Below are 13,802 nucleotides of genomic sequence, written 5' to 3'. Positions count from 1 at the left end.
CAGTTAAGATATTGAGATACAACAATTACTGAAGTGTTAATGCAACAGTCCTGTATTTCACATGGAGTCATAACTCTTAGAAAGGCAAATAACAGAGATACAGTGCTAAGTCATAAAGCATCGGAGGTACAAGATGGGTGGCTCACATTAAGAAATCAGACTCCACTGATGACAGTTAATTGATCGATCGATTGATGAATTCGACACACACAAAGGGAGCTGTAGCAGAGGAAAGGTGAGCTGCAGTGTTCAATAACCCAGAGCTTGTGAGGTTATCTTAAAAATTTAGTAGAATATTAACCGAGGCAGATGGTTGTCATAGCACATGCAACTGCTATAAATCGAATTTAAGGTCGGTTGCAGTGACATCATGGGCATCAAAGTCTATAAATACATCTTCAAACCCTGAAGCCTTGAAGTGTGAAGTCAGGTCTGGGAGAATATCTCCACATCCAGAGTCTGGATTTTGTGCACAAAGGTGGAAGACGTTTAAAATCTTTCGGACTGTGTGCTTGGTTTTTGCAGGAGCCATGTGTTCTGGGAGTTTCGCTAAATGCCTCGGCATCACCCTCATCCCTCTGGCCATCCTATGTACCCTCGCAAATATCCTGCTGTTTTTCCCAGGAGGAAAAACAGTGGAGAACAACAACCAGATCTCTGAAGAGGTGTGGTATTTCGGAGGGATACTCGGATCAGGAGTTTTGGTAAGTGGGATAAGAGGGAAGAGAGAGAAAAGGGTTTGTATCTAGTAATTACAACATGTTTAGCCATGTATTTTAAGCCTTAATAAATGGAATCCTTCTTTTTACAATTTTCCTTCTGCCTGGAAGGAAACATTGTGATCTCCAGTCAAATCCTGTTCTATGGGTACCTTTCTGTATCAACTGGAAAGTTTGATCCCGACAGTATCAGGAGAGCTCTGACTGAACGGATTTCCACACAGCTGTCCGACTGCTCTGTAACACAATTTTAACTACGGAATGAAATCTGAAACAAAAGAACAACCACAAGCATGGCGTATTTGTTACATTTCACAATTACTCTGCACCTAAGGCTTGATTCCATGGTCTTCCTGTGTATTACAGGTCAGAATGTCAAAAATAACTTTCACAAAATGAGGAGAAATTGTACTGACTAATTCGAATTTAGCCTACTCTTTCTATTTAAAGTTTAAAGGTGAGTCCTAAAACACATCTATAAGTAGAAGAAAACAAACCTGGATCAATTTAGAAGCTGGCAATTTTCAGAAGCACTTTCCTAATCCCAGTGGTTGTGGATGAGCAGACAAGGAGAAGTAAAAACCACAAATGACCTATAGCAGCCACACACGCAGTATAGGAGTAGATTTCTGTCTGACGGTTTGTCTAACCTGAAAAAAGTGTGCTTCGGCAGCTAAGCATTGCTGAGCCAAGTAGGGCCAGTTTAAGATTTGGTTTGGATTCCAGAATGTCGGAGAACAAACATTTAGGAATTTTCAGGAGTGGGGGTTCAAGACTTTTCAGCTCTGTCCTGGAGGAATAGAAGGGGTTGAATTGGGGGGATTGCAGTGGGCCTTTTTATCTCTCCAGACGTGGATTTTTGATGGTTTGTTCCCAATCCAGGGTGAAAGAAGAAGAGTGAGCACTCAAGCTGAGTGGGGGATTTAATGGCAGTTAAGCCACAAGACAGACAGGAGCCCCAGGCTGTGCCTCTGAAACACAGCCTCGGCTCAAAGGCAGGGGAGTCGCAGCGATGGCGGTGGCAGAAGCCTGGAACGCATCTCAAGCCCTTCATCTTTGTGCAAACGTGTTTCTGACCCCTGTTTATTTAAACTGGGTTTCAGAGGAAGGGAGAAGCTCCATTTCTCTTTGCTCACCGCTTAATGCCCCTTAATATTGGGAACTCAATTAAAACATGTGGAAAATTGAAAAGGTTTAGAGTCTGCGGGAGTGGGTCGGAGTGGACTGGGGTGTGGGCCGTAAAAAGGAATGAAAAGGGGGGAATCCGGCCGAGCTCCGAGGCCTGGCACGGTGACATCGCCTCTCTCCTCTCCAGATGATCTTCCCGGCCCTGGTCTTCCTGGGTCTGAAGAACAACGACTGCTGTGGCTGCTGTGGCAACGCGGACTGCGGCCAGCGATTCGCGGTGAGGCGCTGGCGGGATCGCCGGCGCGCGGCCGGCACCACACCACACATTCTCCCGCGGGCTCTCCGCCGCCGTCTCCGCCAGAGACACGGATCTGAGCGAAGCCTTTGAAGCCAGGTGTCCTGCCAGCAGGACGGCCGCGGGACTCTGGCGTTACTGAGGGGCGGGTGCAGTGACGGCTCGCACACCGGACCCCCGGGATCGTCGGCTCACCGGCCGGATCCTCCGGCTGCTCCCGTTCTCACCCGACACCTGTAATTTACTCAGGAAATGGAAGAGCTGCACATACGTCCAGTTCTTACTCAGACACGTGATAAGAAGAAAATCCCCTTCTACTGATTTGCATGTAATGTTTTATGGTTTATAAAAATTCAAAGGGGGGGGGGGTTTCAAATTCAAAACCTTTGTGAACAGCCTTTCCCAAACACTTTTTGGTTAAATTTATAATAATAATTGCTTACACTTATATTCTGGACACTCAAAGCACTTTACAGGTCATGGGGATCCCCCTCCACCACCACCAGTGTGCAGCCCCACCTGGATGATGCTCCAGTGCTCTCCCCACACACCAGCTCTCAGTGGGGAGGAGAGCAGAGTGATGGAGCCAATTCAGAGAGGGGGGTTATTAGGAGGCCATGACTGGTAAAGGCCAGGGGGAAATCTGGCCAGGACACAGGGGTGTAACACCCCTACTCTTTTCGAGAAACGGGATTTTTAATGGCCACGGAGAGTCAGGACCTCGGTTTTACACCTCATCCGAAGGACGACTCCCCTTTTTTACGGTATTAATTGCTCTGGAGTCACTCTTCACAAATCGAGAATCCAGTCGCTAAATACTGTCTTTGCTCAGACATTGTTCGTAAGGGCATCAGGTATGAGAAACGTTTCACGCTGATTCTAATACCCTTTCTTTTGCAGATGTTTACGTCCATCATATTTGCAGGAATTGGAGTCGTGGGAGCTGGTTATTCCTTCATAATATCTTCTGTGGCTATAAATCGAGGTCCCAAATGCTTACACAACGGGAACTGGAGTTACCCTTTTGAAAACGGGTAAGGGAGACGAGTTTTCGGGCTCGAGACAGTTAACTTGAGCGACAAGAGCGAAGTTTTTCAGTCATGTGAAGTAATTATCCGAAAGCACAACTCACACACGCCCTGATCCCACGTTCTTTCTGTATTACCTTGGCTTTTGTACGTGGTACCGTACATCCTTTTGACCAAACCGTTTTAAACTCAAAATGTTCCACAACACGCACAGGGCACAGTGTTAAAGAAAACCAGCAGTGAGGCACTGTAGCTTCATTAGCACCATCTTTAATCCACATGGACCTTCAACCCCGGTCATATAGTGTGTCCCGTCCCTGTTCCGAGCGTTATGGATTGATTTTAGTTCACTAGGAACACCAAAATAAATTGCCACACAGCTGTCCGACACATAAATATTATTTTTGAGTTGGACGCGATTGCCAAGTTTATCACAGCCTCAACGGCCTCGCTGAAACAGCTCTGCGAATTTTAATCCTCCTCACTAGGCCTGCGTTTCCAGTAGCTTGGGTAGCTGTTACACCAGTGTTTCTCCCGTGTTTATTTCACAAACCACGCAAACTGGTCTGTGCGTTTGAGCTTATTACAGCTGACATTTCAAGTGTGACGGAAGGCCTTCTTTCGGTCTGGCGCAGGTATAGATTAAATAAGAAATCTGACGCACCTGCCAGTCACAGACTGCAAGCACAGGTCTCGGTGATGGGTTTTCTGAACACAAGACGCTCCGGGAACTCTGCCCTGAATCGGGTCCGAGCACTCCTGGAGTTAGTCGAAGTTTCGAGTTCGACCAGCAGTCCGGATTTTTTTTTTGGGGGGGTGGAGGGGGGTGTGTAACACACGGGAAAGTTGCGATGGCTGTCCTTGTTTTGTGTCCTGATCTGACCCCCGTCGCTGTTTTGTCCCAGGAATTACCTGTCCAACAACACCCTCTGGGGCGACTGCGAGAAGCCCACGGACGTCGTGCCCTGGAACCTGACGCTGTTCTCCCTGCTGCTGATCATGAGCGGGGTGGAGATCGTCCTCTGCGCCGTCCAGGTGGTCAACGGCTTGATCGGCACCATCTGCGGGGACTGCGGCTGCGGCTGTTGCGGCGTGAGTATCGGTTCATCGGTCTGTTTATTTCTTCATCTACTGGCCGATCCGTTCCCGGTGCGGCGGCGGCTCTTCGTGCGCCGTTCACTTCTCACGGCTCTGTTTTCATTGTGCGCGTCCGACGCCCGAACCAAGTTCCCTGGATCCCCGCATCCGAAACACCGGGAAATTTTGAAGCAAACGCGCCAGCGGCGTTTAGGGGCCTTTTGTCATAAGGTTGTGAGAATCCCTTGTGCCGTGATGTCAGGAGGGCCAAGGTGAGGGTTAGGCTACATGTTTCGAGAAAAGCTTGAGCTTATTTAAGTGAAACGGCGTAAATTCTACCCCTTGCTGTTCCTGGACCGAGGAGTGAAGAAAGAAAAGGAATCGTTTCAAATTCTGCGCAGATGCAGCGCAAGGAAAGACGCCTTTCTTTCTTTTCGGTTGGAGCCCAGTCTTGGAAAATGAATCAAATGCTGATCAGGATGCAGTGGGGACACATTGTGCTGTAGCTCAAGCCGAAGGGGGTCATTGAATTTATTACTGTGATATTAAGTGTGATCGGCATTTAATGTAAATGAATGGAAACATTTGTATTTCATATACATTGGATTGGAAAGACTAGAAACTTTGAAAAATAACCCTGTGTTAACGTCGTTATTCCGTTAGTGCTAAGGTTTATTTTGCCTATACCAGCGGATACTTGGCCATTATTATAATGTCAGCTGTTGTATCATCATGCAGATGATAAACTTATTTAATCATTATTTTCTGTTCTTTTTTTGTAGGGAGATGGGCCTGTTTGAGTGGAATTGTATTTTTAAAGACCCTGTACATCCAGGATATACGGGATACATAAGGTGTATTTTTTATAAATATATACATTTGTAAAGTTTTATTTTGCTATTCTGAAGAGATTCTATTACTACCCGGCTTTGACAGTGTGGATTTTTTTTTTGTCAGAGGACCTCATGGTCAGTGGTCTGGTGATGGCAAAGGTGTTTGTGCTGTTTTACTACTGCATATTTATTGGCTGGCTGGCTGCATATTAAGATATTTAACTTCAGAATGCTTTTAGAACAAAGACCTACTTTAATCCCAATGTCCGGCAGATTAAATACTGAAAATGTTATTTTCAACACCACCCTGCCCAAACCCAAACATTAAATAAAGGCGGAACTGTTCGATTTAATTGATATTTGTGTTGTTCTTCTAACAGTTTTGGGAATGAGTCATTTATAACTGTGTACTAAAGATAAACAAGACAATCACCTGCGTAGTAAAATGAACACCAGGCATTTCCTTTATGTTAGGTAAACAATGTTCATTTTCATCTGTTGATTATCAGGTACCAATGAGCACTTTATTCTTTACATTGCCTGCCTGCTGGCAGGTAAAGGCAAGACTGTGATGGATTATGACTCCAAAATAAATGTGAAACAAAGAGCCAAAAGAAAAACAGGACTAAATTAAAGCTGTCACACTCAACAAATACGCCTCCTTTAAAGTGACTTTTCTCTCTGGTAATTTCTGCAGATCTAATTTTTACCCATTTAAAGTTGATGATTTCTCTGTGTCCCTGTAGGGTCCCAAAGCCTGCTCCATTAACGATGGACCACTTTAGACTAATTTAAATAAACAAGGACTTTTTCTGACCGGGGTCTGTAAAACTAACCCTGAGAATCAACTGACTGACCCATTAATACGGTTATACGGTTATACAGTACCTCTGTTCACATATGGTCTCTAAAAACACAAATGTGAACTTATTTTTTTCCCCCAAGGTAGAAAATAACATGATACTCCAGACAGCAGTAGGACATGTGGCCTAGGTCTTGTTGATCAGGTCCATTTCAACAGAATATTCACATCCATGAATGACCCTGTAACGGTGCCATGGACACTGTATCTAGCCCACAAGGGAAAAATACACACCACCTTGTCAGACACTGCATATTGCAGCTGAATCAGAGTAAAATGGCTCAGATGATGAATATGAACAAAACGGCCAACATCAGAAAGTTCTTGGGACAATCCATTCGATATTCATTGACTCATTGTTCCTTGAGAATGGCACCTCAATTGTTTGATATGAGGGTACAGTGCAGAGCCTACATCCCCAGCACTAGATCCTTAAAAGAAGGCAGTGAGAGAGAAGGAATATTAAGGAAGGGCCTGTTAAAGACCAGCTTAATCAGAACTGAAGGTTTTTGCACCATTTGTATGGAACTGGAGTGGGTAACACCACCTGCGGCATCTGTGACTAGACAGCAGCGGGTTAAAAGAAACAGAATTTTTTCTTCCCTGTTTGGAATCGGATCCCTGATCAATTAAAGCAATTAAGGTTTAAGTACTTCTTGGGCAAAACCTTCAGGGCGCCTCTTCCATCTCCCTTAACTGGCAACGCAGAGTAGAGTAGAGTTTATTGTCATCTGCACAAGTGCAGTGAAATGCTTATTTGCATGTGTGCTCCGATACAGAGACATCAAGGAAACACCCAAAACACAGAACACCGGCAACAACAGCAAGTAAATTAACATACATCTTAGAAAAAAACCCCATCAGTGTGAGCCAGTGGTGGGGGTAGAGTTCAGCAGGCTGGCAGCTTGAGGGAAGAAGCTGTCTCTGAGTCTGGAAATTACTCGCTTCTGCGATCGTGTTCCTCCTGGCATGATCATTTCTGAGGAGAAACTGGGGATGGAATTCCCGATGGGAGCCGTATCACGCAACCCGACTGGAGCCAGTCAATATCCTTCGAAACGAGGCAAGACAACATCTCTACATGTGGTAAGACAAACGGTTAAAAGGCTCAGCCTCACGGTCGCTTTTCCCTTCTTTTCAAAAACCACTGGGATGGCCTTAAAATAACACACCATGCCATAGAAACCAAACCGTGTGAGCAAACAAGAGGGCAGAGGCGGCTGTAAACATTCGGGAGGCAGGGAGGCAGGGAGAGGACTCCCCTGGGCAGTTGTTCACGGGCATTACGAGCGCGTGGCCAGCCAGTCTGGGGCTGCGGGTGTGGGCCACCCTGAGGTGCCCGGGGGCGACACACCATGTGCCTCGAGCAGTGCGCCAGGGCTTCCCTCTTCCCTCTGGCGGCCCTGAGCATCCTGGCCAACCTCCTGCTGTACTTTCCCAACGGAGAGACCCGCTACGCCAGTGGGAACCAGCTGACCAACTTCGTGTGGTTTTTCGGAGGAATTATCGGAGGCGGCCTCCTGGTAAGTGTCATGCCAGCATTTCAAAGACCGGCGTGGTGTGCGTTGTGAAAGTAAAAGAACGGTTTTCTGTTGTGTTTTTTTCTTACAAAACATAAGTAAAACACTAGTGTATTTCATACCAGCATACAAGAGATATACGCTCATTGTGATGATAAAAACATTGTAAGCCAAATTCTTTAATATAGAACACTAACATGGAGTCACAGTGTACTCTATGTAAGTAATCATTCAGTGAAACTGAAACCTCTAAAATCCAAAGGAAAAGAAACAGAACTTCAGCAGGCTATCCCTACTCTAACAAACTGTTTTGATCACAGAGCAGCCAAGATTAAAAAACAAAATTTTACAGTTCAAAAAGAGCATCTGTTGAGTTTCGTTGGCATACTGCAGTAACTTAAGTGTGGTCAAGACAAAAATAAAGAGCCTTAATCTTTTGAGATAAAATTTGAGATAATAGCCACTGTCAAGTGCAGTGAAGTACTGCATAGCTGTCATGATTGATACAGCTGCTACTACTGCTACTGCTAAAGACACCAATGTTCCTATGACTCCAACTACCAGTACAACCTACACAGCTACAGTATACCTGTACAGTAAGGGCAGGTTTACAGAAACAAATCCATCACATCTCCACTGGGCAAAAGTTTTTCAAAACACACACACTTCCCTGCTCATGAGGTGCCAGCACCCCTAATCCCTAAAGTCCCCCAGACTGGAGGCTCGGGCGACACGCACACTCGCCCCTGACGAGCACGCCCTGCCCCCCAGCACACAAAGCCAGGACGTGTTCCTCCGGGGCTTCCAGGAGCCTTCGGCCTGCTGCAGACCGGACGGGCACGGATTCCTCAGAGCTCTGACCGCGGTGTCTCTGCTGCGCTCCAGGTCATCGCTCCTGCCTGGATGCTGCGGGGGCCGGAAGGAAGATGTTGCAGTGTGCGAGAGGGGCACGTGGCGTGTGCCGAGGGTTGCCCGGTGAGCTGTGCCCGCCGGGATCACGCCACCATCCTCCTCACCTCCCAGCTCTGACAGGAGGACCGGCACAGCTCTCAGTCTGTAGCGAAGCCTGTGTGATTGACAGCACACAGCTATCTCAGTCAGGTCCAGATTGCTCCCTGCATCACTTTTTTTTTACCGGTTTCTACAGAGGGTTTGAAGTCGTTGTCATGTACAGGACAGGGGAAATAGGTTCTCGTTTCCTTTTGCAGTTCGGAAAACATCCATGCGACACGTGTTCCAAAAGACTGGGATTCTGAGGTCTGCTCATCCAACAGATAAAATACCAGATCACACGACAGCTTGTTGACTCGTTCAGAACAGCTGAAAAAATATTTTAAAAAGTAGTTTAAAAAATATTTTAACTACTTTAACTACTACAGCCCGAGCTGTTGGCGAACAGGTAGTCCCAGCCAGTGGCAGATATGCAGTAGGGCCCCTCAGTCAGTGCCAGCGCAGACACTAACAAGCAGTACAGGGACCCTGTGTCTCACATTTCATGCATGAGTCTATTCAGAGACTGATGATTGAAATGAATGAATTTGTCTGTGATCACATGTGGTTTGCTTTCCAGATGCTGAGCTCACTCGTGGCCACGCTGTTTGGAATGACAGGGTCCCTGTACTGCTTGTTAGTGTCTGCGCTGGCACTGACTGAGGGGCCCTACTGCATATCTGCCACTGGCTGGGACTACCCGTTCGCCAACAGCTCGGGCAGGTAATGTCAAACGGGCACACAGGACAGGGCTGCTTTTCTAGAGCCAGGCTCTGTTGATAAACGCAATGCCGAGCTCTTTGCTTTAATAAGCCATTGTTTTTTAGAGGGAAGACATTTCCCAGTCCTAAAGAGAGGTCTCTTCAGAGCCAACAGGTACAGTAACACTCAACTGTTATAGACAAGGGGAGGTCATGCAGGGATTTTTGCTCATATGACTGATAGGAGCTTCTTCATTCATGAATCTGTTGTCCCCAGGGATCGGCAGTGTGATGGAGACACCCACCCCTCTTTGTGTAAAGTGTATTTTCCCATTCTTGCTCCCAAACTGCCCTTCACTTCTGTCCTGTGGTTTTGCCTTCGTCAGCACCTTTCAGGATTCTGGGTAACGTGGTCAGACCCTCCTGCGGTCTCTCCTGTATTCGGGACTGAAACGATCTAGCTGCCTCACTGTATCAGTGGGCAGCCGGCGCTCGACTGGCCCTGTGAGTAGAGGCGCCGACCCAGATCGCAAGCGTGACCAAAAAAAGCGACAGTAGACTGCTCCAAGCCCCGGCTGCAGGTCCTGAACTCAGCCTGCGCTGCCGTGTTAAAACAGGCCAGCCCCACCCTGACAGGGAGGAGTACAGAGAAAGATTACTGATGATGATGATGATGATGATGATGATGATGATGAAGAAATGAAGAAGCGGCTTCAGGAAGATCTCCAGAAATATCACGCAGCAGCAGTTTTCTGTGTCTGGTTGTGTTTCAGAACTAGAACTGGTACATTTGCAGCTTATTTACAGGGTGCCGAATGCCTCCCCGGTCTCGATAGCCAGATAGGCAAAAGCAACACAGCACAACAGTGCAGATTAAACGGGAAATTACTGAAGCTCTCCAGACGTTTCCTTTCTCTAAAGCAGTGGTCCCCAGTCCCCATCCTGGGGACACACACGCCTGCTGGTGTTCATGCCAGCCGAGCCTTCAGTGACACAATCAAACCCTTCGTTGACTTATAATAACAAGATTAATCTGAACTGTTTGTTCCCAGCTCTTTAACTGCTGTCTTGTGTAAATGGAATAAAAATCCCAAACTTGTGACTATTAACAAAATGCAAATGTTGAACTGGAGCAGCTCCTTGTTGATCCAGTAAGGCCTCGGTTATCTGCTGGAGGTGGGAGGGACTGAAACCCAACAGGTGTGGGGCTCACCAGACCAGCACTGGGAACCCCTGCTCTAAAGGATGAAGGATGAAACACACTACCAACCCCTGAAGAAATGAGCCTTCATTTCCACCCCGAGGTGCTGAACGGGCTGACATAATGGGAATAGCTAGTTATAAAAAAACATTATATAATTACAGTAAATTATTTCAGATGTATTCTACCTCTACACGAAGGAGAAAGGTTCCTTTTCTTGTTCTTCTGCACTCGAGGCGCTCTGACTGTCACGGTTCATAGCGCCACGAAGAAAGAAATATCGCGTCTAAAACGAGATGACATGGCGTTATTCCGAGATCCTGCTGCTAATACATCGCCACCAGCAGGCCTCCTTTCAGAAATGCACGATTCTCTACGGCAACTCTCGGCCTGGAATTGTTTTTTATTTTATTTTGAATGTTGCAGGAATACTGTCAGTTTCTTCCCCCTTCGTGTTTCATGTCGTTTGCTGCGGAAATCCAATTCAGGTAATATTTCGATAGGAGCATAGTCTGAAAGCTCATAGTCTTTTTATGCTTCAATGCATAACGACTGTAAACTAACAGGAGGTTTAAAAACCTTACTGTTAACTCATCGTAAATGTATTCTGCCTTGTTTAAAGATTAGGCAAAAACCTATCCTACGTGTGTCTGCAGATTCACATAAAGAATAAAAAAAGTTTGTAAAGCCCGAGTGTTCTCTGCTTTCCACTAAAAGGTAAAACACACACTTGTTTAACCCGGGAATGCTCAGAGAGACGGTGTCACACTTGACGTACAGGAAAGACGCGCTACAGTGCGTGCTCCTTTATACCGCTTTATTTGCACAAACGTGAGGGTGAAGATATTTTATTTTTGTTAGGGAAAAATAGAACTTTGCATGGGACAATATTATTGCACTCCTTTAAGACATTGTGTCGACATTATTTACGTAATAATTCTTGCAGCGATATCTCGTTTCGTTTTTCTTCCACAGGGTCGCTAATAGACGCCCGTACCTGGCGCGTCTTCCACTCAGCCTCTGTGCTTACCGATACTCGACTTCACGGCCTCTCCTGGTCTTGTCCTACGCAGTTACCTGTTCAATACCACGAGGTGGAGCAGCTGCAAGGAGCCAGCCCGCATCGTCGTGTGGAACGCGTCTCTCTTCTCCATCCTCCTCGGCCTGGGGGCCACGGAGTTCATCATTTTCTTCTTTCAGCTTCTGAACACTTTCCTCCTGGGACTCTGCGGGACATGCACCGGCTGCTGCAGACAGGTGTGTCAAAAGAGGCGCATCGGCCGTCTCTCACGAGTCGAAGCGGAGCTTTCAAATTGTCCACATCAGTACGCGCGGCGCTGACATGCGCTCCAGGTTTGACAAGGACACGACGCCTCCAGCCCCACCCTCGAAAGTTTGTAAAACATGATTCCTTCCTTAATTAATTATTCTTATTATTTTTTTCTCTTCTCTCTCTCCCTTCCCTTTAGAGCATCGGACCTGAAGCTTGAAGGTGAAGGACGAAGCCCCCGATAAGTGCGATCCACAAGAACACTTACTGAGATGTTGAAGTGTCCTGTATTTTTTGGAGCAGCGGTATTATGATTTTGATACAATGCCTTTAAAAAGGATCACTTCACACACAACGCTGCCTACCATCGTGAGCATTTAGTTTTCCGTGCAATTCGCTAGTGGCCAGCCTCCTCTCGTTCCAGAAAAGAATAACAAAAATGTTAAATTGTGTGTTTAGTATTAAGATGATCAAGATTATTATTTTATACTATGCAAATTATATAACATTGACAATTCAGAAACACAAGCTTGGCATTTGAATGCACAACGCTGTATATAATTAATTAAAAAAGGAAAGGAAAAGGAAACTTGCTTCAATATTTTTCCGTCCGTAAGGCGAAGTGTCTTTTTTATGTTGTTTCAGTGCGCCATCTAGTGCACAGAATTGGAAGCTGTACGAACCTTTTCGAAGCTTGCGGAGAAGTTCATGCACTGCACTTACCATTGCATTCGTGCACAATTCTCTTCATTGATCGCTTGTGGGTTTTTTTTCGGAACCACCCCAGGTCGAGGTTAATTCGTCTGAGCTATATCAGTTGTAGGAAATCCAAAGGAATCCCTTTGCATTTACACAGGGAAGCACATGAACTCCCCCCCAAACTCCCTGGCTCGTGTTCACAGGAGCACAGGAACTTGGCTTGCTTCAGTGGTGCTTCAACACGAGCAGTATCAGGCTCAGTGCTGGTTCCATTTTCTCCGCAGGGACCGCTCGAACTCCCAGCCCACAGCTCTGGAGGCCAGCGTCATGGTGTCAGGGACGTGCTGAAAAGTGCCACGGCACGTTAGCCGGTGACTCTTATCACGTCCAGAGAGAGGGAGGGGATCATGGTGGAAGGCAGGCCTTTAATACACTGCCACACAGGTGCCAGCTGTGCCCTCCAGTTTGAGTTTCACTGTTCATTCTGAAGAAACCCGCTGGGCTGACTGGCAGTGGCCTCTCGGGGTTTTAAACACGTGCATCAGGACCCTGGTGGTCTGCTGTGTCCAAGACTAACGAGTTGCAGTAATGTGCAAACTGAGGGCTGTCCTGAGAATCTTTTGAAAATCATTTGGGAATGTTTCAATATGCAGATGCCAGGTTAAGTATTCCTCCCCCCCCCATGCAACTTAGCAGACAAAAGCCGACAAGAACAGAGGCTACAGTTGAGGTCGAGACAAAAAAAGAATCAGACAATGTCAAGTTTAACTGGAGCCCTCAGGGGGGCTGAAATTGCATTCCTTGACGAAACTTTACCATTCCACTGAACAGGTGTGTGATGGTTGAAAGTCACGTTTCAGAGTCATTTCAGCCCTTGGCCTGTATCTGGCCTAGACCCAGAGCTCGCTAGTGAGGGACTCGCTAGCAGCTGCTGTCCTGTCCAGCTCGATGTGGGCTGAGGACACAGGACCGACGCCGGGCAAACGCCTGCAGCTCCAGTCAACAAGCCGAAGGTGCGAGAGGGTCTCATGAGAGCCGAGTGCAGCAGAATCGTCGGCACTCGCTCAGACAGACACACGTGGGCTAATGGAACAAAACCGTGAAGCTGCACAGCCCCAGTTAATTGGGAGCTCCTCGAAGAGCCCAGACTGGAATAAGCCCCACCAGACTCTCAACAGCCCACCAGCAGCCCGGAGCACCACAGAGCGAACAGTTGCCACTCCTTGGGGTACACTTCTGGAGAAGCTTTACAGAATAATAAAGTAAGGCACACTACCTTTAACACGTTCAGAGAGTAATTTCTCAAAAAATAAAAGGCAGGATATTCCGGGGGCATCACGCTAAACTAAGTGTTCAAAGTAACTGTGGATAGTTCATAAGAAATGACAGAAGTGCATTCATTCGCTAGTCTGTCAGCACTGAATACAGCCGTCCACATTTGAAAGAAAGGATAAACAGTCAAAGAAACACATAAAGCAA

General features: G+C 46.7%; 2 protein-coding genes across 9 annotated transcripts; both read left to right on the top strand.

Annotated features, from left to right (window-relative positions):
* The first annotated feature begins 375 nt into the window (after nucleotides 1-375).
* On the top strand, nucleotides 376-5,433 carry tm4sf4 (transmembrane 4 L six family member 4). The gene is made up of 5 exons (XM_088620933.1): nucleotides 376-704; nucleotides 2,035-2,124; nucleotides 3,043-3,176; nucleotides 4,076-4,262; nucleotides 5,030-5,433. Exons 1-5 carry the CDS (start codon nucleotides 531-533, stop codon nucleotides 5,045-5,047), a joined length of 603 nt encoding a protein of 200 aa, XP_088477059.1. The 5' UTR covers nucleotides 376-530; the 3' UTR covers nucleotides 5,048-5,433.
* Nucleotides 5,434-6,756: 1,323 nt separating this feature from the next.
* Nucleotides 6,757-13,746, top strand: LOC148677341 (transmembrane 4 L6 family member 1-like). Of its 8 annotated transcripts, none has more exons than XR_015930609.1 (6): nucleotides 7,053-7,465; nucleotides 8,348-8,437; nucleotides 9,033-9,175; nucleotides 11,330-11,611; nucleotides 11,824-11,846; nucleotides 12,608-13,746. XR_015930609.1 is itself a non-coding variant. In XM_088620907.1 (6 exons), the coding sequence occupies exons 1-5, from the start codon at nucleotides 7,298-7,300 to the stop codon at nucleotides 11,842-11,844; spliced, it is 606 nt and encodes a 201-aa protein (XP_088477033.1). In that variant the 5' UTR covers nucleotides 7,054-7,297; the 3' UTR covers nucleotides 11,845-11,846; nucleotides 12,608-13,746. The 8 variants fall into 8 exon arrangements, 6 of the variants coding, with proteins under 6 accessions (XP_088477015.1, XP_088477050.1, XP_088477040.1 ...); XM_088620907.1 differs by having other exon boundaries at nucleotides 7,054-7,465; nucleotides 11,428-11,611; XR_015930608.1 differs by lacking the exon at nucleotides 12,608-13,746 and having other exon boundaries at nucleotides 7,056-7,465; nucleotides 11,824-12,213.
* Nucleotides 13,747-13,802: the final 56 nt, after the last annotated feature.

This window comes from Lepisosteus platostomus, chromosome 2 (assembly GCF_059453375.1).
Source record: "Lepisosteus platostomus isolate fLepPlt1 chromosome 2, fLepPlt1.hap1, whole genome shotgun sequence".
Lineage (NCBI taxonomy): Eukaryota > Metazoa > Chordata > Actinopteri > Semionotiformes > Lepisosteidae > Lepisosteus > Lepisosteus platostomus.
This window is presented reverse-complemented; position numbering and strand designations above follow the sequence as displayed.

What these genes read in the sequence shown, in the direction of transcription:
- tm4sf4 (XM_088620933.1), top strand. Translation starts at nt 531, where the DNA reads ATGTGTTCTGGGAGTTTCGCTAAATGCCTCGGCATCACCCTCATCCCT. An exon ending in TACTCGGATCAGGAGTTTTG is followed by an intron (nt 705 to 2,034) that starts GTAAGTGGGATA and finishes TCTCCTCTCCAG; the next exon opens with ATGATCTTCCCGGCCCTGGT. An exon ending in AGTTACCCTTTTGAAAACGG is followed by an intron (nt 3,177 to 4,075) that starts GTAAGGGAGACG and finishes GTTTTGTCCCAG; the next exon opens with GAATTACCTGTCCAACAACA.
- LOC148677341 (XM_088620871.1), top strand. Translation starts at nt 7,298, where the DNA reads ATGTGCCTCGAGCAGTGCGCCAGGGCTTCCCTCTTCCCTCTGGCGGCC. An exon ending in TTATCGGAGGCGGCCTCCTG is followed by an intron (nt 7,466 to 8,347) that starts GTAAGTGTCATG and finishes GCTGCGCTCCAG; the next exon opens with GTCATCGCTCCTGCCTGGAT. An exon ending in CGTGTGCCGAGGGTTGCCCG is followed by an intron (nt 8,438 to 9,032) that starts GTGAGCTGTGCC and finishes TTTGCTTTCCAG; the next exon opens with ATGCTGAGCTCACTCGTGGC.